The sequence below is a fragment of the Arctopsyche grandis genome, chromosome 1 (genome assembly GCF_051622035.1).
Source record: "Arctopsyche grandis isolate Sample6627 chromosome 1, ASM5162203v2, whole genome shotgun sequence".
Lineage (NCBI taxonomy): Eukaryota > Metazoa > Arthropoda > Insecta > Trichoptera > Hydropsychidae > Arctopsyche > Arctopsyche grandis.
In genome coordinates this window covers 13,614,335-13,634,480 of record NC_135355.1, presented here as the reverse complement: position 1 = coordinate 13,634,480, position 20,146 = coordinate 13,614,335, and the positions used below count along the sequence as shown (strand labels likewise).

Here is a 20,146-nt window from a genome sequence, read left to right as displayed (position 1 = left end):
ACGTATCATACAAATCACAGAATTCGACTGCGACTACATTTGGCTAGTGAGCTTAACCCAGGTGAGGACTCCATAGTGTAACGTCATATTTATCTACCTGCTTTAGGACCCCAACATAAGCTCAATTTGTGAATACTTGATTTTGATTTTCGGCCAGCTTTTGATTTTGATTTTTAAATGCTTTTTATTATTACGAAATTATGTTCACAATACATCTTATATATATTTTAATAGCTACTGATCTACTTTTTATTTTCTATTTTACAATTTTAATTTAATTTGGTTAGTAATTATAGTATTATATTATACTAATGTTAATGTACAGCATAATAGGAAAAATAGCTCAAAAACCTATTTACAATAAGGCCAGCTTTTGAGGCAAAATACCACTATGTGCGACGTTTGTACGTATGTATGTATATACATATTGCGAATTTACATACTTACGTACATACATACATACTTATGTATAGTATTTCTACCTAATAAAGCAAATTTTATAAAATATAAAGTGAAAAAAGAAATATTTATAGGCGATTAAATAATTAAAATTATTTAATGGCATGGCAGGATGGCAGGGCGAAAAGTAATGAAACAACCGATGTGAATGATGAATGTGACAGATAAACGTCACCGTGTAATACGATGCAGTATTTTCAAACGTGTCTAATACGATATTTTTTCACCATCGTAATGGCGGATGATACCTTTACTTATATTGATGACCAAAATGAGCAATATGGCAAAATATGAAAACAATCGGATAAGAGATAAGAGATATAAAAAAGTCGTCTTAAAGTGAAACGTAAAGGAGGTTTGTAAAAATACATTTACGCACATACATATATGTACATACATATTTATATTCTCCCATGTATTTTTGTGTATGACAAGTACGCATAAAGCGAACGCAGATTTTCATAATTATAATTCAAAAGAAAGGAAACGTTGTATCCGAGTTCATTGGTGTCATTGGTCTACTTTTACACGAAAGTCAAGTGTTATATTATCAAATATAGATAATCAAACATGAAGTGATTACAATATTTTTTTAATTGTGAAGTTTTAAAATACTTTCAATTACCATTCGTATCATCCTGGTAACGAAAGTTGATTAGGAAAATAAAAAGTTTCACGAGCGCATCTCGCCCAGAATACGAAATGATTACAAAAACCATACATAATTCACCGATCGCTTTGAAACTGATGGCTCATTAACAATTCTAACGATGATGATGTACGTATAATATTATATTAGGTACACTTTCATTGAAGAAATCGGGCACGTCTGTTGACACATTTTCGGATTCTTCCTCGTCATGCAGGAGTGCTTTCAAAGCAAATTGGATGATTGATTTGGTGTGCAGTAGCAGATGCAGCAACTGCTGTGAACACAATTCGAACAAGCCGAAATGAAATTATGCAATGCAAAATGCATGCAACTTTAAAATAAACAATGGGGTGCGTGGGACTTCAATTCTGTAACAATATTTTTCGCACGCGTGTGGGTTTTTTTAAATGTATTTTTAGACTGCATGTTTTGCCACAGTGTCATTGAATTTATTCATGCTGAAACAACATATCATACACTTCCTATTTTCCGTGGAAAAACTGTGACATTTCCTTTGCGGTATATTTCACTTTCACCTCTCCGTTTTTGTATGCAAACGTGTGTACCACTACTATGCTGTCATCGTCGTATGTTAAAAAGATGATTTACATGGGGGCTTTGCAATTCACATCTTGGTCTTGTCTTTTTACAAAGAGCCGACTTTGGTAGTTGTTCTGACAGACATTCTCGTCCGACCAGTTGAAGTTTCGAAAATCCAGACCCGTTGGAATGCAACTGATTTTTTTTTGTTGATCCCCGTGACCGGCAAAAATAGTCCACTTTGTATTTATAGCGTTTGCTAAAGTGAGGTCTATGAACTTGAAAGTACATTTAATCCAACGAGATATCTGTTTTATTCAATTCAATTTACTGAATTGTTTATATTCAAAAAAATAAACAAATTTTAAAATTAAAATACAAATACAATTTAAAAGGTTCGTGGAAAAAACGTCAACGCGATTCGTTAGTTTTAGTGTCAATCTCACCACACAACAATTTACAGAAGTGAGATACCAGCAGAAAATCTCTACGAGAATATAGGTTCATAAGTTTGGAGTTTGGCGCTGTCATATGGAATCCCAATGAGGCGAAATTCTCTCTCTTGATTGAAAGAGTTCAGAAGAAATGTCTACGTTACCTATACTTGAGAAAGTATGGGTATTATCCGTATTTATTTCTGCAGGTAGCCTTGGGCTTTAATTCTCTGACTTCTAGGAGGATTGTTGCCATTTCCAAATACTTCTTTGGAGTTTTAAATGGAGTTGTTGACAATCCTTCGATTTTAAGTTTTGGGCTCCTGAGACCGGCAGAGCGGTGCGTAATCGACGACTCTTTCAACTTATTGTTACAAGAACGTCTGCTTTCAAAAACTCGTAACTGGTGGAGGCTGTCCGGTTCTTCAACGTGATAGGAGAACATCTTGAATTGTTTAATTGTCGTGTTGATGAATTGGTCAGCTTCATGAGATTCAACACTGGTTTGTTTGAAAGAGATGTATGAATGGATTTGACATAATTTTAATTTTTTTATAATTTTATTTTTAATTTTTTAAATTTGTATAATTTATTATATAACCGCTGTGACGCATTGGGGTAACCTGTCAGATCACAGCGGTCTTTAATTATTGTTATTATTATTATTATTGTAATTGTAATAAATAAATAAATAAAATAAAATAACTAAAGAGTGGACCAACTTGCGCCGTTCATTGTTCATTGTTCGTCGTGCTTTATTCATTTTTATGATGGACCTTTTTTATGCTCTCTAGCTTTGTAGTTTGCCTTGTTTCCTGGAAAATAGACCCAAAACGTCCTGGTTCCTAGAAAAAGCACGCTTCCGGTCCTACCTCTATTCATAACCCACAGCTCCATGAACAAATGCACTTGGAAATAGTAGGGGATAGTAGCCAAACTCTCTCATATACAGATAACGAAGAAACTTTCGTTATATTCGTTCAATCTGTAGAGAGTAAGTCACCTCCCTAGGATTCCAAATTAAGGATCCAGACTCTAATATGCTGCGTACTGACGCGTTATAAAGGAGACGAACTATTCGCATGTTGTTAAAATCGTGAGCGTTACGGACAACCAATCCAAACATCTCAAGTTATTCCCACCCAGAGTATATTGAAACACTCCAGGTGTAGAAGAACGAGAATAGGAAACCATGTGGCATTTCTTGATGCTGAAAGGCAAATAGCTAATAGCCGCCCAGTTCTATAAAGCGTTCAAATCTTTTTGTAGAACAGAATAATCCGAAATGTTACGAATTCTGCTAAAAATTTTAAGGTCATCGGCATACAACAAGTAGCTGGAATCCGAAATAACCGTATTGATATCATTAATAAATATCAAAATCAGCAAAGGGCCGAGGGAGATTAGAGCCCTGAGGTACGCCAGAATATGTAATATATTCATCCAAACAGACATTACCATAACTGTCTACGATCATTAAGGTAGGAGGTAAAGAGTTTTGTTAAATTATTTGACAATCCAAAGTTAGCCAATTTACGAACGAGTATCTTATGATTAACTTTATCAAATGCTGTTTCGAAATCAAAATAAAAAACATCAACCTGATGTCCCGAATCCAAGGATCTTGAATGATTAAAGGTTAGTTATCGTGAATCGTGCAGGGCAGATGAAGAGCATTTCATCGAAGAGCATTTCATCCTCTGACATAACTAATTTCAGTTAATAGTATTACTAAAAATAAGCCTCATCTAAAATATTATACTACTTACGGGTAATATAAAATATGACAAACCTGCGACTACATATTTAGATTATGTACTTGTAAGAGTATATTTAAAATTGCACATTTGCCAATTCATTAGTACACGCTTAGTGGCTATGAGAATAGCAGGAAGAGGTATCGTCTCAGTTTACATAAAAAAACTATTTTGGTAAAATATTTGAGCTTCCATGGTATCGAAATATGACTAATGATAAGAATCGTCCCATTGAAGTCAGTCGGCGCAAGTGCATTCTCTTGCATCTCTTAGTTGCATTGTCTTGCGTTATCTAGCGGCTCCTGATGACCGTGACAGTCGAAGACAGCTCACCGTGGAGACGAGAACTCTCCTCACGACAGAGAAGAGGTCACCAGTTCAAATCCGAGAACTTCTATGCTCAAACAATGGCGAAATATTACGAGTGTTTGCATTTTCTACATTTAGTTTATTTTTCATGTCAGATAGTCGTGAATCTCGCTGGGTTTGAATTCAGGATGACATTGCGTTTTTGTTTTTTAGTTTAGTGGTTGCTATTATATAAATATATTTTATATTTATTATAATATAATTATGTATATTTAGATATTACGTATCATTACTATTTGCAGTAATGCACCATTCATTACTGAATGAAGGCCTATTTCTCTATTTTAGAATAAATCAACGCATTACGATGCCCTACCTTTCTCCACTCACAAGTTCTTTAAGTTTTGTAACTTCAGTTCTGTAGGTATCATCCTATTCTAGTACCTCCCTTGTACATCTATAGTTTAATCTTCTGGTTACATGTTCTACCTACTGTAATTTTAATTACATACTAGTTGCTCCACATCTGCTACATGCATCCTACTTCTTGTCTATTTTCAGGATTAGAAAATGACTAAAAATCATTTTCAGGGCAGTTTTTAATCCCTGGCCCCTACCCTTCTAGGTGTATCTTTTGATACTGCATAGTTTGCGAAGATCGTGTCGTGTCCATAAAATAAGTTCGCATTATCGGCCATTATTGCCGCAAATGCCCGAAGCGCTCGCAGCACGCCTTGCAATCATACAACTTGACTGAAATCAATATCAAAATAATACATAACCGTTGAAGATTTCGACGGCCCTATTACGTCGTCTGAACATTATCTTCTCGTTCAGGATTCTTGTACATACACAGTGGCGACTCGTGTATATGAGTTGCGGCGCTGCAGCACCCCCAAAAATATTATGAAAAAATCGCATTTACAACTTGCAATTAGATATTTGACACATTAATAATGAGTATGTCATAGACACAGTTAACCTTAAAGTTATAGATTTAATATACATACATATATACTTACAGGTATACCCATTAATCGGTGGGCTCCATTGTGCCAACTTGAGTGGTGGAACGAAGTAGAAGTAGACCCATATTAAGTCTCTAAAACAAAAACAAAAAAAAACGATTTGAAGGCTGTAGGAATTTTACCTCAGTCTTTTGCAAAAGCAAACTAATAAGAGACTTAAAAAATATGGCTCGCGACCCATAGGTCAAGAAACCCTGCATTATATACATTTATTTCCAAAACCACACATTGATGGTTTTGGAAATAAATGGCAAAACAATTGCTAGTAATAAAAGTTAAAAAACAATTATTACTATAATAAGAACCGTAATGTTTTTTAGGTCACGGGTAATTAAAATCACTGAAATTTTATAATTTCAGTGATTTTATAACAACGTGATCTTTCTAATATTTCAGAATTAGACACTCTGAAAATATGACACCAATATTCCAATACTATTATGAATTGAAGAATGCCTTCTATTTTCCAATAGTTTGTGTTGCAGGAAGCAGTATTCAGCAGCAACGATTTCATTGAGAAGTCGAATAGTTCTTAGAATAGGAGACATTCGAAAAATAACTGTGCGAGCTGGAGGTATAACCATCAAATGATGGTGTCTACCATATACATAATTATTAGGGACATAAAGATATATAGAGCCCTAGTGGAGTCCATTGCTTGAAAATTGAGAGAGTACGAGGAGATTTGTCAGGTATATTTATGTACATGATAGTTTACGGTGGTTATCCTTGGCTCTATCCTAGTGCCTACCTGCTGGGAGAACTAGGTTATTATTCCGCCGCGTCACGACGTAGAGTATATTTAGGGAAACATTTCTATAAATTACTAGTTGGTTTGGTGATAAATCCTCAAATTATTGCAGAATTGAACGTTAATGTTCCCAGCCAACTCAAGTACATTTAATGCCGCAGTTTGTTTTCTTCTCCTGTAGCACTTACCAATTTGGTGGTTTCTTCATCTGTTGCAATGGACATCCAGCTCTTCAACCCGATTTCTTTTAACTTGGATTTGTTTAATCAAAATGCTGATCTGGTTGAGGTATTGTTTAATTTGAGATCGTAAATGTGTTCTAAATATTGTACTTGTTTTTATTTATTGATTTATATTTTATCTATATATTTGTTTGTGCATCTATATTTATTATTGTATCTTTTCTGTAAGTGTAGTGACGACTTTGTAACGTAACTATGGGAAAATTGTAAAAAGTATAAAATTAATCATAAATATGAAAATTGAATAAAACCCCCCAAAAAAAAAAATTAATCAAAATCCCTAAATACCCCGTCCGTGTACATATGTATCTATTGACGCGTGCTTCACATTACTTTTAAATCCATGTGGGTGCGGCAAAAGTAAGAACCGGTTTGCCTCCTACCCAACGTTTCTGCTAAACACTCTTTTATTTCATTTTCCTTGGGACGCTATCTCTTGTGTCCTCGACGTCTCTTATGGTTGTTTGCCCACTTTAACTGCTGGGTAAGAAGACGCTTTTTAATTTCGCATCCCACTTGGAATGCTGAAGCTGAAGTTCGAGATCACGCTATTATCGTGGAATTATATCAATTTCCTTTTCCCTTTGCTATGTTACAAGCTTTTTATACTTTTTCTCGTTAGAATACGTCGTTACTCTTCGTCTTTTCGTAAAATTTTCTTGCACAAGGTTATTCCTTTCGATGACGCATGACGAACGTATGCTGTCATCATCAGCTTGGATGCATAATCACCTATGCGAGGTACATTATGAAATCCATGCTCAAATGATATTTCAAGGAAATATACGTGGGCGTAACTGGGATGGCAGCGTAATGCAATGACTACAATGCGACATTATTTTTAATCAAATTTATTATAGACTAGCATAGTTGACGGCATTTCCTGGAAAAACAGAACATTTCCTGGTTTCGTCCATCGTATAGGGTTCCTTCATTTTTACTTTATCTATGTATATACATATGTATGTACGTAGTAAAAACATTTTTTTGTGATTATGCGAAAATTAAAACTAGAGATTTCGACTGATTCGAACTCAGAATCGATCAACGATCACGTTTTAATGATCTAGAAAAAATGTGTGTTTGCATTAGTATGTATTTGTGTCTTCTGTATAATGAAGGTCTTTCCAATACGTTTCCATTTGTCTCTGTTTTGCGCAACTATCATCCATCTCACCCAACACGGTTTCCTAATTTCGTCCATGCATCTTCCCTGCGGTCTTCCTTTTATCCTTTTACATTATCTCAGACACTTATTTTGGCCGAAGTTTCGTCCATTCTTCTAGCCACGTGGCCCACCCATTGCCATTTCAATCTCTTCACTCTCTCCACTATATCCATTTGTCATACTTTTTACCCACGTATTCCACTTATTCCACTATCTTTCCTCGTTATGCCGAGCATACAGCGTTCCATACATCTTTCCTCGTTATGAGTTCTTTGAGTGCTATTGGACCAACCCACGTATTCCGCTTCTTGTTTTTCGTCATTATGCCGAACATATAGCATTCCATATTTCTTTGAGTGCATTGGACTTTTTTTTTTACATAGATATATACCAGGAAGGCTTGACAGGAAGACCCCAATGCGCCTTCCTGGACAATTAATTACAAACAATGCAGCATTTTATTATCACATAAATCACTGTATTTCCAGAAGCTGAAGAACACGAAATAATAATAAATTAATTAATTACAGAATTAATCCATTGAGACATATGTGGATTTAGATTTTGTACATAATTTTTACAAATTATACACACAATAAATACATAAGATTTGTGACACCAGGAAAGATGATTTTTTGCCAATTTTGAGGAACCGTTTCAACAATGATAAGATAAAATTGGCAAACTCTGATAAGAAACGATAGATTTGGAGTCACAAATACCCCCAAATCTAACCAGCAGTATGGCGGATCGAACCCACTGATTACTTGGTGCTAAACATACACGCTACCATTAAGTCATACTGCTGGCATCTTGTGTAACATCTTGGCGTTCAATGTCCAAGTTTCACATCCATACGTCATTACTGGCAAAACACATTGATCGAATATCTTTTTCTTCAGGCAGAGTGGCATTTTTGGTTTAAAAACAACATTTATTCATCTAAATCAGTGGTTCTTAACCTTGTTGGAGGTACTGACCCCCGCCAGTTTCATATGCGCATTCACCGAACCCTTCTTAATAGGAATCCTTCTTAATTGGCACCCGAATCATATGAGTTGGTTGTGTGTCTTGACCTCCGCCGAACCCCTGAGACTGACTCACCGAACCTCTGGGGTTCGATCGAACCCAGGTTAAGAACCACTGATCGAAATGCACTTCATCCTAATTTCATACATCACTGGCAAAACACATTCTCGAAAATATTTTCTTTGTCTACTTTTTTCTTTTAAAATCTACGTTAGTAAACATTTATGTGCATGTACATATGTATGTATGTACATATTTATATGTAAATCGGTCAAAAAAACAGGATTTTATATTTCATTGATTGAATATTTTTTGCAACCGTGTTAAATGTCAGTGGTTTTGATATAATCAAAATACTGTTAAGATAGTATTACACATACATACATAAATTATATGATACGAATATATATATATATATATATATATATATATATATATATATATATATATATATATATATATATATATATATATATATATATATATATATATGTATATATATGTATATATATATATATATATATATATATATATATATATATATATATATATATATATATATATATATATATATATATATATATATATATTCGTATCATATAATTTATAGTTTTATTTTTGACTACGGTCGATAAATCTATAACTATTTGCCACTCATGCGAAATAAATATTCATACATACATACATACATATGTAAAAGAAAGTCCAATTTCATCGAAGTTTACAATTAATACTGACTTGTTATAAACCAACGAATTTATATTCAGAGAAAGTCATGAAACGAAAGTGCGTAATTAAATTAAGATTATTATATGCACAATAGTGTTTGAAGGCACACTTTTTGGTCGCCTTTTCAAAGATGAAGTTTTGTGATCATCTTTTTACATACCTCCTTTACGCTTCACATGGCTTTCGTGTCAGTGGTCATTTTTATCTCTTATTCATTGAATAGTCAGTCAATAAAGCGTATGCTTTGTTTGAAAATAATTTCATATCGGTTTTATTTTTCATTTTCATCCTTAAAACAAGTTAATTTTACTTATTAGTTGATTCCCCGTTTGTTTCGTTAAATAATAAATAATACCAATACCGTTTAATATCAGGTTGACGAACGAATGAGAATTGATTTATAAAGCCTGTTTTGAAAATATTGGAACTAAAATTGGCACATAAGCCACATCATATTCATACATTATCTTTTCTATTCAATCAAAAAATTATAATATCATTAAATTAAAAAAAAAATCTTGAAAATAAAAAGCTTGTAAAAAAGCATTCCTATTGTGATTCAGAAGCCATCAAATTATATAAGGGTCTGACACAAATTAATAAAAAAATAAAAATTTCCAACCACAACATTTATGTATTTATATACATAGATATATACGACGTTGGTCTATTAAATACCTTTCTAATACAAACTGATTTTGAATAAGATAGATGAGCAGGTGACGCAAAAAAACGACTTCACGTTTCGTGATCATACTTGTGTGTTAATCGTGTATTGTTATGTAAAACGTTGAGTATTACTTTCAAATGAATGATGGAAGTGTATTATTTCCCTAATTGTAATTGTACATACATATGTATCTATGTATATACATAAGTTCGCGACACGACACCTTTTCCGTGTTTGAAACTGCGTTTAAATATTATATTTTAGAAATCATTACCATCCATACATTTTTATAATATTTTAAGTTGCTTGGTTACCTAAAAACTAACGAGTAGAAATTTTTGTCGTTCGTTATTCGTGCTAATTTTTACAATATTCGAGTCGCGTAAAACTAAAACTGTCCGTGTTTTGCAAAATGTATTTAATCAGTGTGTTTTAATTTGTGATAAAATCGGACATATTTAATTGTGATGTGGTTTAAGTCTGTCTCTGAAAATTATGACGAAAATTCACTGGAAAAAACGATTAATTGTTGTGTGATAGTGAAAAGTTTATTCAACAATTGAATTATTAAAATTATTAATTATTAATTGATATTAGCAATTGTGAAAAAATTAAGTGTTTTGCAATTGCTAATTCACATCAACAATGTCAACATTTTTGCTAGAAGGGCTCTAGAGGAGAGCATCTAACCTGTGCTCCGCGATAATATGTTCTCCGAACAGCACTTCGGCCTAATGCGTGCGAGTGAGATCGCATGTGAGGGAGAAAACCGATGTTAGTTAGTGTTTTGTCCCTACGCATTTACGGAATAACTAGCGACTGCCGATGAAGTACATATTGTATATACGTAGCTGACAAACTCTACTAGTCGTAAACAATGTGTGCCGCGAATATCCAAAGGTTACGATGCTCTGCTCTAGAGTAGAGTTTGATTGTCATCGATGGAATAATTGCTAGACTAGGCGGCCTATCGATGTAATGTCGGGACAGTCGATCTTCCCGGTTGATTTGAGTGAAGCAGCAGCATTATTGAGTTTGACCATTAATATATATATATATATATATATATATATATATATATATATATATATATATATATATATATATATATATATATATATATATATATATATATATATATATATATAGTTAATAAATTTATATAATATTTAATAAATAAATAAAGTGATTAATATATAATGGATAAATAAATATATGTCAACGTGTGTCATTAAAAAATAAATAGAATACGTAATTATACTTATTATATGTACTTATATGTACATCTATACATTTTTTTTGTTATGTATTTTTGTATATATGTATAATGTACATAAAATATATCTTATTAATCTCTCGCAAATTCGAGTTTATAAGGATCTCGAATTTGCTGATATTATAAAATGGTACCCACTATGTCTCTATGATACTGTATAATTGTTTGTAATTGGCCAGGAAAGCACATTGGGGTTTACCTGCATTCCTGGCATATATTATGTATATGAATAAAATAAAATAAATAAATAAATAATACATATTGTTCTTTTTTATAGGGATTGGAAGCAGGTGTTGATTTCGCCCCGGTTGTAACGGCCACTTGTAAAGCTGGATTTATGACAATCAGAATAAATTTCAACCAATCTTTCACTGGTATAGCTCACGCTAGAGATTTCAGGTAAATTAAATTGATTTATTCGTTTATTTGATGCATTATATTCACTAGGTATTTATTTTATATGAATTTTTAGGACACCACCGTGTATGAGTCATGGAAATGGAAGCAACTCTATGCAATTAGGCATCAATCTTTTAGCATCTTTTGGAGCTGCTGATTACTGTGGAGTATTAGTCAATAATGTGAGTAGAGAAATTAATTTTGACGGTATAAATATTTTGAATAAATGATGAATGTGTTCATTTTTTTTTAAATATTTGATGTGATGGAATAGTATCGTTGGTTGGATTGTAACTAAAGGGCGGCGGTCAAGTTTCCATTACCCACAAAAATTGGTTCACTATGAAACAGGAGACGTTAGTGCACCCAGCTTGTTAAAAACACAATAATAGTTTAAAATAAATTCAATATTGCAATATTGGCACAATATTTTCGGCAATAATGATTGAATTTTAATGTTTATCAAAACTTAGGAAATTTTGGATTTTTCACGAGAGGGCGCGGTACGCTTTTGGATTTCACGAATGGGAGCAGCGCTCCCATGTGGTCCCGTTCATTTCAAGCCCTGCTTATACATATAAAAATAAAAATAAAAATAAACACAATCATTACGTGCTCGGTATTCATTCAATAACCTCTCCTGGTATCTACCCAAAAATTAATAATTTCTTTTAAGACTGGTCTTTAAAGTGTAATCTCTTGAAAGTTCCATTGAGTTCTCACTTTCTTCGATCGATAATGATGTACCTGTTCGAAAGTGTTATTTATCAAAAGGATTCGAAAACTATCAACCCATAAACTCGGCACAAATGAAAAGAATGGGAAGTGAGACGGACAAATGTACACAATCATTTATTGCATATCGACATGCTGACTTTGACTAAGTTAATAATCTAATTCGTTAAAATCAGAAAAAATGCATACATACATATGTATGTATATCTGCAATTGTTGATTCTCCTCCAGGGGCCTCGTATCGGGACTTCGAACTGACCGATATTGATATTTTATATATTATTACGGGATAATTATTGTATATATGTATGTACATACATATGTATACATACATAGATAGGTATGTACATACATTGCGTAAAGACTGCGACGTAATAAATCGTAATTTTCGGACGTCGACGTTCTAATAACATTGCAAATTAATAAACATTGCATTTTTCGTTTCTCAACTTTTCCTGTATTGTTTGTGTGTATAAAATAAAATAAAACTGAATAAAATCATCGGTATATTTTAGGTCAATGTCGGAAAAGAAATCGAAAATATAATGAACTGGTAGAAATTTAAATTATCATAATTTTGCGTGGCTTTATAAAAACATATGTATGTATGCATATTTAAATCTTAGTTAGTTTTATTTTTTTCTCAAAACGTATTTAGATTAATTTTAGAGCGGACATGTTGGTTTCGTAATCGTTAGCTTTTCCAACTGGTCAATTTTAGCTGCTTACAATTAACACTTCAATAATTTATATGTAGAATATTTCGTGTAAAAAGGTTAATAATAAAAGTCGTGAAGTTGCGTTGGGGCAATAGTGCTGACAATATTTTAATGAAAAATTTTGGGTTTCGCCATCGGTTCCGATTGCCTCATGACCGGTCTTTCCGGCTGGGCTTACAAACCGGTGTCCGGGATGTTCGAACGATTGTTTTGTTATACTTTTATGTTCATATATATACATATATATATATATATATATATATATATATATATATATATACATATGTATATATTTAAGTTCTTAGCGCGTTTGCCATCCGATTTGGTAACTTTGTCGATCTTTATCTATTAATTATGATTTGAGACGTACGCTTTTGTACGCCGCACCGGTGAGAATTGTTTTCCTCTCGTTTGGCAATAATTCTCAGATTTAGATTCATCACGGTCTTTTGGTCATTGCCTTGATTCACTTTTTTAATTGATTCAAACAGAATCATTCCCCTTTTACTCGTGAGACCTTCCAGAGTCGCAAAACTTTCCAAAACGACGAGTTCAATTACCTTTTCAATTTTTTTTTGTTTTTGAAAATTTGAAAGCCAAAACTATCAGTGAATTATTTATTATTTGTTTTAATAGTAACAGTTCCTTAAGTTATTTTTTTTAAAATGTGCAATCTAATCATTTAAATGACTTTATAAAATATAAAAGAATATATGTATGTATGTGCATATATTTATTACTGGTTGAATCGGTGAGCAATCCTCAAATTCTCGCAGAATTGAACTTCAATTTTATGATATGTATGTACATTAGATGCCGCAATTTATTCTCTTCTCCTGGGATACGTACCAATTTGACGGTTTCATCGCCTGTTGCCAGGGACATCGAACTCCTCAACCAAATTTCTATTAGCTTAGATTTGTTTAATGTAAAATATGCTTATCTAGTGGAGGGATTGTTTAATTTGAGATCGTTACGTGTTCTATTATTGTATTTGTTTTTGATTAGTTTTATATTTATGCCAACTTTGTTTTCTTCTAATTATGTTTTATTTTATTTTTATTGTATCCTTTTTTTGTTTAGCCATAGTGACGACTTGCAACTACTCTGTAATGTCACTATGGCAAAATTGCAAAATAAATAAATTACATATGTACATATGTATATAGAAATACAACATTAAATTTGTTTTTCTTGTTAAATAAATAAAAAAAATCGTATTTCAAAATAGAATATTTACATACATACGTACATACACATACGTATACGATTTTTTAACATTGTTCTTAGAGAAATCATGACATATTATTATTATAATAACCCTAAAACAGTCTTGGCATAATTTGGTATAAGGGGTCTTGATTTATGTATATGTTTGTACCAATAAATGCATAAAAATACGAGTATAAATATTTTTTTATAAGATCATATTACTAAGGCCGAATAATAAAATAATACAGATTCTGTTTATTGAGTATTTATGTTCAATAGCTTTCCGAGATTTTGAAAAATAATTCGTATATATAATACATGTACTATGTACATACATATGTATCTATGTGTGTCGTATATACATACTTTATGTACATACAAACTTTTAATTTTATAGACAATTTTATATAAAATCAGGTTGATACTATATATACAGATTATAGTAAAGCATTTGACAGGATTGATCACGATATTCTCCTTGAAAAACTTTTACAGATCGGTATTCATGGTGATCTCTATAGATGGTTCACCTCATACATTACACGTCGATCACAGGCTGTCTTATTAAATGGATTTATATCGAAATGGATGAATATTCCTTCTGGTGTTCCACAAGGCTCCCTCTTGGGACCTCTATTATTCAATATTTTCATCTTCGATATTGAAAAATGTTTTCAGAATTCAAGTGTACTATTATTTGCTGATGATATGAAGATTTTCAAGAGAATAGACAACCGAAATGATGCTTTAGCCCTACAAGATGATTTGTTCAGGCTAGAGGCTTATTGCAGCATAAATAAGTTGGAAATTAATGTAGCAAAATGCTCCTGCATAACCTTCACCAGAAAACTATGTCCAGTTGACTTTCCTCATTCAATCAACGGACATAGACTCACAAGGGTATCGGAAATTAGGGATTTGGGAGTCTTTTTAAACTCTGATCTATCCTTTAGTAAACATATTGACAATGTTGTAGCTCGAGCGTCGAAGGCCCTCGGGTTCGTCATCCGGTCCTCCAAATGCTTTACTTCTATAAAATCATATAAAATACTATATTGTGCATACGTAAGAAGTATTGTTGAGTTTGCATCCCAAGTTTGGAACCCAGAGTACTCTGGTGCAAGAGACAGATTGGAGCGCATTCAGAAGAGATTCTTGAGGTACATCAGTAGCCGTTTTGGATTAACCTATACTTCCTATGAAGATGCTTGTAGGTGTCAGCATCTACTTCCTCTTGTCAAAAGAAGGGAGATAGCTGACATCTCAACAATTTTGAACATCCTTAACGGCTCGATCGACTGTCCTCAATTATTGCGCAGACTATCATTGCGTGTACCAAATAGAATGACTAGATGTAATGAGCTCCTTTACATACCTAATACTTTTTCTAATTATGGAAGAAGCTCATTCATCTGGCGTGCAAGCTCCACCGTCAACACACTAATTTTAACAATTTCTATGTTTGACTTATTTAATATTAATGCTATACAAGCTAGAGTAATTATTGCAAATTTGTTTTTCGATGATTAATTTTATTGAAAATTTACGATTATGATTATGAATTTTTATTTTGATGTATTTATTTTGTCTTTTTGTTTTTTGTTAAATATTATATTTTTTTTATTATTTCATAATTTTTATCATATTATTATTCTTATTATTCTGATATTTTTATTATACTGTTATTTCTATTTTTTTTCTTTTTGTTTTCTTTAACTCTCTTACTCTATTATCATTTTTGTTTCTTATTTTAAATGTTTGAGCTTTTCTTTTTTTTACCTATATGTGAAAATTATTAATGGTTTACTTAACATAATTATATTTTTTTACTATCAATCTACATATGTAACTTAATAAACTGTAAATTTTCCAAATAAGTAAATAAAAAAAATAAAAATAAAAAAAAATAAATTATTATATCTATGTATACTTGTATACTTTATTTAATTTTGTACAAAAATTAAATAAAATTACTACGAATCATATTCAATACTTAAATGTGTGATATATTGTTTCATAGAAAACTGAAGAAAGGTCTGTACCATTGGCTGTCCGTGTGCATAGGACTTTAGAACTCGCTGATGATAAGTTTTACGTTATTACTTGTGGAAAAGCTGGCTTCCGAAATGCAAAGCAAGTTTATTTATCTTTAATATTTCATATTTTAACCAAATTTTAACTTGGTTTACATTTCCTTCATATGTTTTTAGAAATGAAACTTCTTTAGTATCGTTGAAAGTTGTTACTGAAAATGGACGGAGAGTCTCAGAAGCACTGTATGGAAATAACTATATTTTAAGAGCGGATTTAAGCAAACCAGATGGTAAATTGATTTCAAGATATACATATAATAATGTAAAACTATCTTTATATGAGTTTATTTTTTAATTTTTATTTTCAGGCTCTTATGGAATTAGAGTGAAATCATGTTTCGCTTTCAATAAACACAATTCAAGTGTTCCTCTAATAGATGAGAGGGGGTAAATATAATCTTTTATTGATTTTACTTAAATAAAGAAATTTCCAAATTAGAATTTATTATTTTTAGCTGTTCAGCTAATCCTGTGATATCAGCTTTTACTTATGATGTAAGCTCCGGAAGGGCTGATGCTGTTATTTCTTCCATGTTCCGGTTTCCAGATTCATCCCAAGTGAATTTCCAATGTGATGTTGCCATTTGCAAAGGTTATAGTTATTAATTTATTTGTTTACTTTGTTAAATTAAATGTTATAGATAATACATATGTATATGTAAATATGTCCATATGTCCTGATTGATGAAAATAATTATGATGAGGTTATCGTTTTATTAAATTAATATGAATAATTTAATTAATAGGTGGATGTGTTGCCGTCGATTGTTCATCTGCAAATGTAGGAGTAATTCCGGGAGAAGATGGTTCTGTTTCAGCATCTGCTAACGTGTTTGTTTTAGATCCCGGTGAACTTCCAAGTGTGTATCAAAAATTATAAATTTGTCAAATTATGTGTGTGAAGACAACATATATTTTAAAATCTTCAAATAATATTTCAGGAGTATCTGAGCTTTGTAATGAAAGCACCGTTCATCCTACGTGGTTGTTGTATTTGGCTATAGCTCTTGGAGTGATGTTCTTGATAATGCTCATTATCAACTGTTTCTTATGTTCCGCTATGACATGTTCTTGCGCACGTACTGAGGTCATTTTTTTGTTTAATCGGGAGGTTTTATTTCTTAAAATGAGATGTGTATATAACGTTACCATTCTTTTATCTTATAGGTATTAGAAAAAGATTCATCAGTAGTAGAAGATTATGATCCGTACAGAAGTTGGCATGGCAGTCAGTATGGTTCTCGATATCCGTCATCAACAATACACTCTGCAAGGTGATGGTTTATTCAATAACTTTTATGAAATATATATATATATATATATATATATATATATATATATATATATATATATATATAAATATAAATATATATATATATATATATATATATATATATATATATATATATATATATATATATATATATATATATATGTATATATATATATATATAAATATAAATATATATATATATATATATATATATATATATATATATATATATATATATATATATATATATATATATATATATATAAATATAAATATATATATATATATATATATATATATATATATATATATATATATATATATATAAATATAAATATATATATATATATATATATATATATATATATATATATATATATATATATATATATATGTATATGTATATATATATATATATATATATATATATATATATATATATATATATATATATATATATATATATATATATATAAATATATATATATATATATATATATATATATATATATATATATATATATATATATATATATATATATATATATATATATATATATATATATATATATATATACATATATATATATATATATATATATATATATATATATATATATATATATATATATATATATAAATATAAATCATGTGGAATTTCAGATCTGTTTCGGATAACAGCGATCATTACGCAATTGTCCAGTCAAGACCAGGTAGCCGACATTCCGGTGCTCACAGATCGAGGCACTAATTATTTATTATTTCATGTGAAATAATTTAAAGATTTTTCGATATCACACATTGGTCTTCTATAAAACCCATTTAAATCGTAGGCAAACTGTGATCCATTTAATTTTCAATTTTTATTACGTAATATTTTTTGTGTTCAAATGCAAATTTGGGAACGAAAATAATTCATAATTTAACTTTTATCAAAGGATATATGATTTATATTAGAATTTTACTTATGAACCTCCGGAGTATAGACTAAATTGTATGTTTCATTATGATTCTTATATAATACATAAAGGTAAAAGTCTGCAGTTCAAAATAAGACGGCATACTATCTATGTTTTGATAAAAAAATTATGTTAATCTGATGTAATTTAAGCTCAAATATTTTTTCTACAAATCTGAACAAAAATAAATACTTGATTTGACATTTTAATAAGTTGCTAAATATCATTAAATATGTACAACTTGTGTTTATTTTTTTTAAAATTGAATTATGATGGATTTGTATACAAAAGTTGTAAAATGTACATAGATTATTCTTATTTTTCTAATTTCAAATCATGTTCTTATTTGTGCATCACTGTGTATTATATATTTTGATTTTTAATACTTTATTAAATGTATGCATATCAAATAATATCTTCGTAATATCGAACTATTTGTTGTGAAGATTTATTTAGCCGTGATGTGCTATATTAAAATTTTATTTCAGAAAATTAATGTAAATTTCTATGAACAAATTATAAATTATAAATATTATACAAACGTTCCAGTTGTATCATCTATTGCTCATACTCTAGCTATCTATTCTATATGTTAGATTACCTATATTATATATATATATATATATATATATATATATATATATATATATATATATATATATATATATATATGTAATATGTATAGGCATAATTTATAAAAAGTCATAAAATTAAATAATAATTCTTACCAATATACTGTTATTAAAATAATATTGATGTATAATATGTAATTATTTAATGGGAAAATATACCAGAATTTCTCTGATATTATAACTGATTACCTTATTTGGTGCCACTGAGTCCACGACTCGCTAGAGTTGGCCAATCATCTCTAACAATTAAACATTTAAAATAATAACATTATCGAATTCAATCAAAGTTCACTGTGAATCTTTTTTACGTTTAATTTTACAAACATTTAATATGAGGTGATTGGCTAAGTATTTTAATAGTTTTAATATGTTATAATTTAATTAATAATATTAAAAAAATGTACTTAAGGATGTGTAAAATGTGTATATGTATGAAATAGGTACGTAGTACATTTTGTGTTTATATGTTTGTGAATGCACGGATGATTGTAATAAATGTGACAAATGGACAATTCCAGTCGATTGTTTTATTGACGTTTTTTTTTCAAATTAAAACGCATCACTTTCTATTAAATATTTATTGATTATAATGTTTACAACAATGATAATTTATATATATTAATCATAATTTAAAATAATAGCGTTTGTTTTAAATTGAACATCAAATAAAATAAGATATGTAGTTAATCTCATAATAAAAATTATTGTTTAGTTAGAATTGACAATGATAATTTCTTAAAAAAAGTTTTCCTAGTAAAATAAACCAGTTGTTTTACCCGGCTTCGCTCAGTATTTGTAATATAAACAGCTTAAACATGGCGAATCTTATAGTAAATATTCATTTGCTTTTTTATTAAATGTATTTGAATCGAATAAAATAAAATCGAATCGTCGTCATATAAACTTTGACTTGTTTTCGATTCCCAACCAAAAATACTTACATACATATATAAAAAGTCTCTTTCGAAATTATATATTAGATACATATATATAAATATAATATTTTACATATTCACTATAATAAATGGGTTTAATAACTTTGATTTAGTTTGTTTCATATGGTGAGGCAACATTTATACA

At 30.3% G+C, this 20,146-nt stretch overlaps 1 protein-coding gene across 1 annotated transcript in view; it reads left to right on the top strand.

The window, feature by feature from the left end:
* Positions 1–18,977, top strand: part of LOC143914302 (uncharacterized) — a 29,002-nt gene extending 10,025 nt beyond the window's left edge. The window contains exons 2-11 of the mRNA XM_077434481.1: positions 11,322–11,443; positions 11,517–11,625; positions 16,130–16,242; positions 16,320–16,432; positions 16,511–16,589; positions 16,658–16,794; positions 16,949–17,062; positions 17,144–17,289; positions 17,370–17,476; positions 18,139–18,977. Of these exons, the coding sequence (XP_077290607.1) occupies positions 11,322–11,443; positions 11,517–11,625; positions 16,130–16,242; positions 16,320–16,432; positions 16,511–16,589; positions 16,658–16,794; positions 16,949–17,062; positions 17,144–17,289; positions 17,370–17,476; positions 18,139–18,226 (1,128 nt within the window). The 3' untranslated portion in view covers positions 18,227–18,977. The remainder of the gene's footprint in view (positions 1–11,321; positions 11,444–11,516; positions 11,626–16,129; positions 16,243–16,319; positions 16,433–16,510; positions 16,590–16,657; positions 16,795–16,948; positions 17,063–17,143; positions 17,290–17,369; positions 17,477–18,138) is intronic.
* Positions 18,978–20,146: the final 1,169 nt, after the last annotated feature.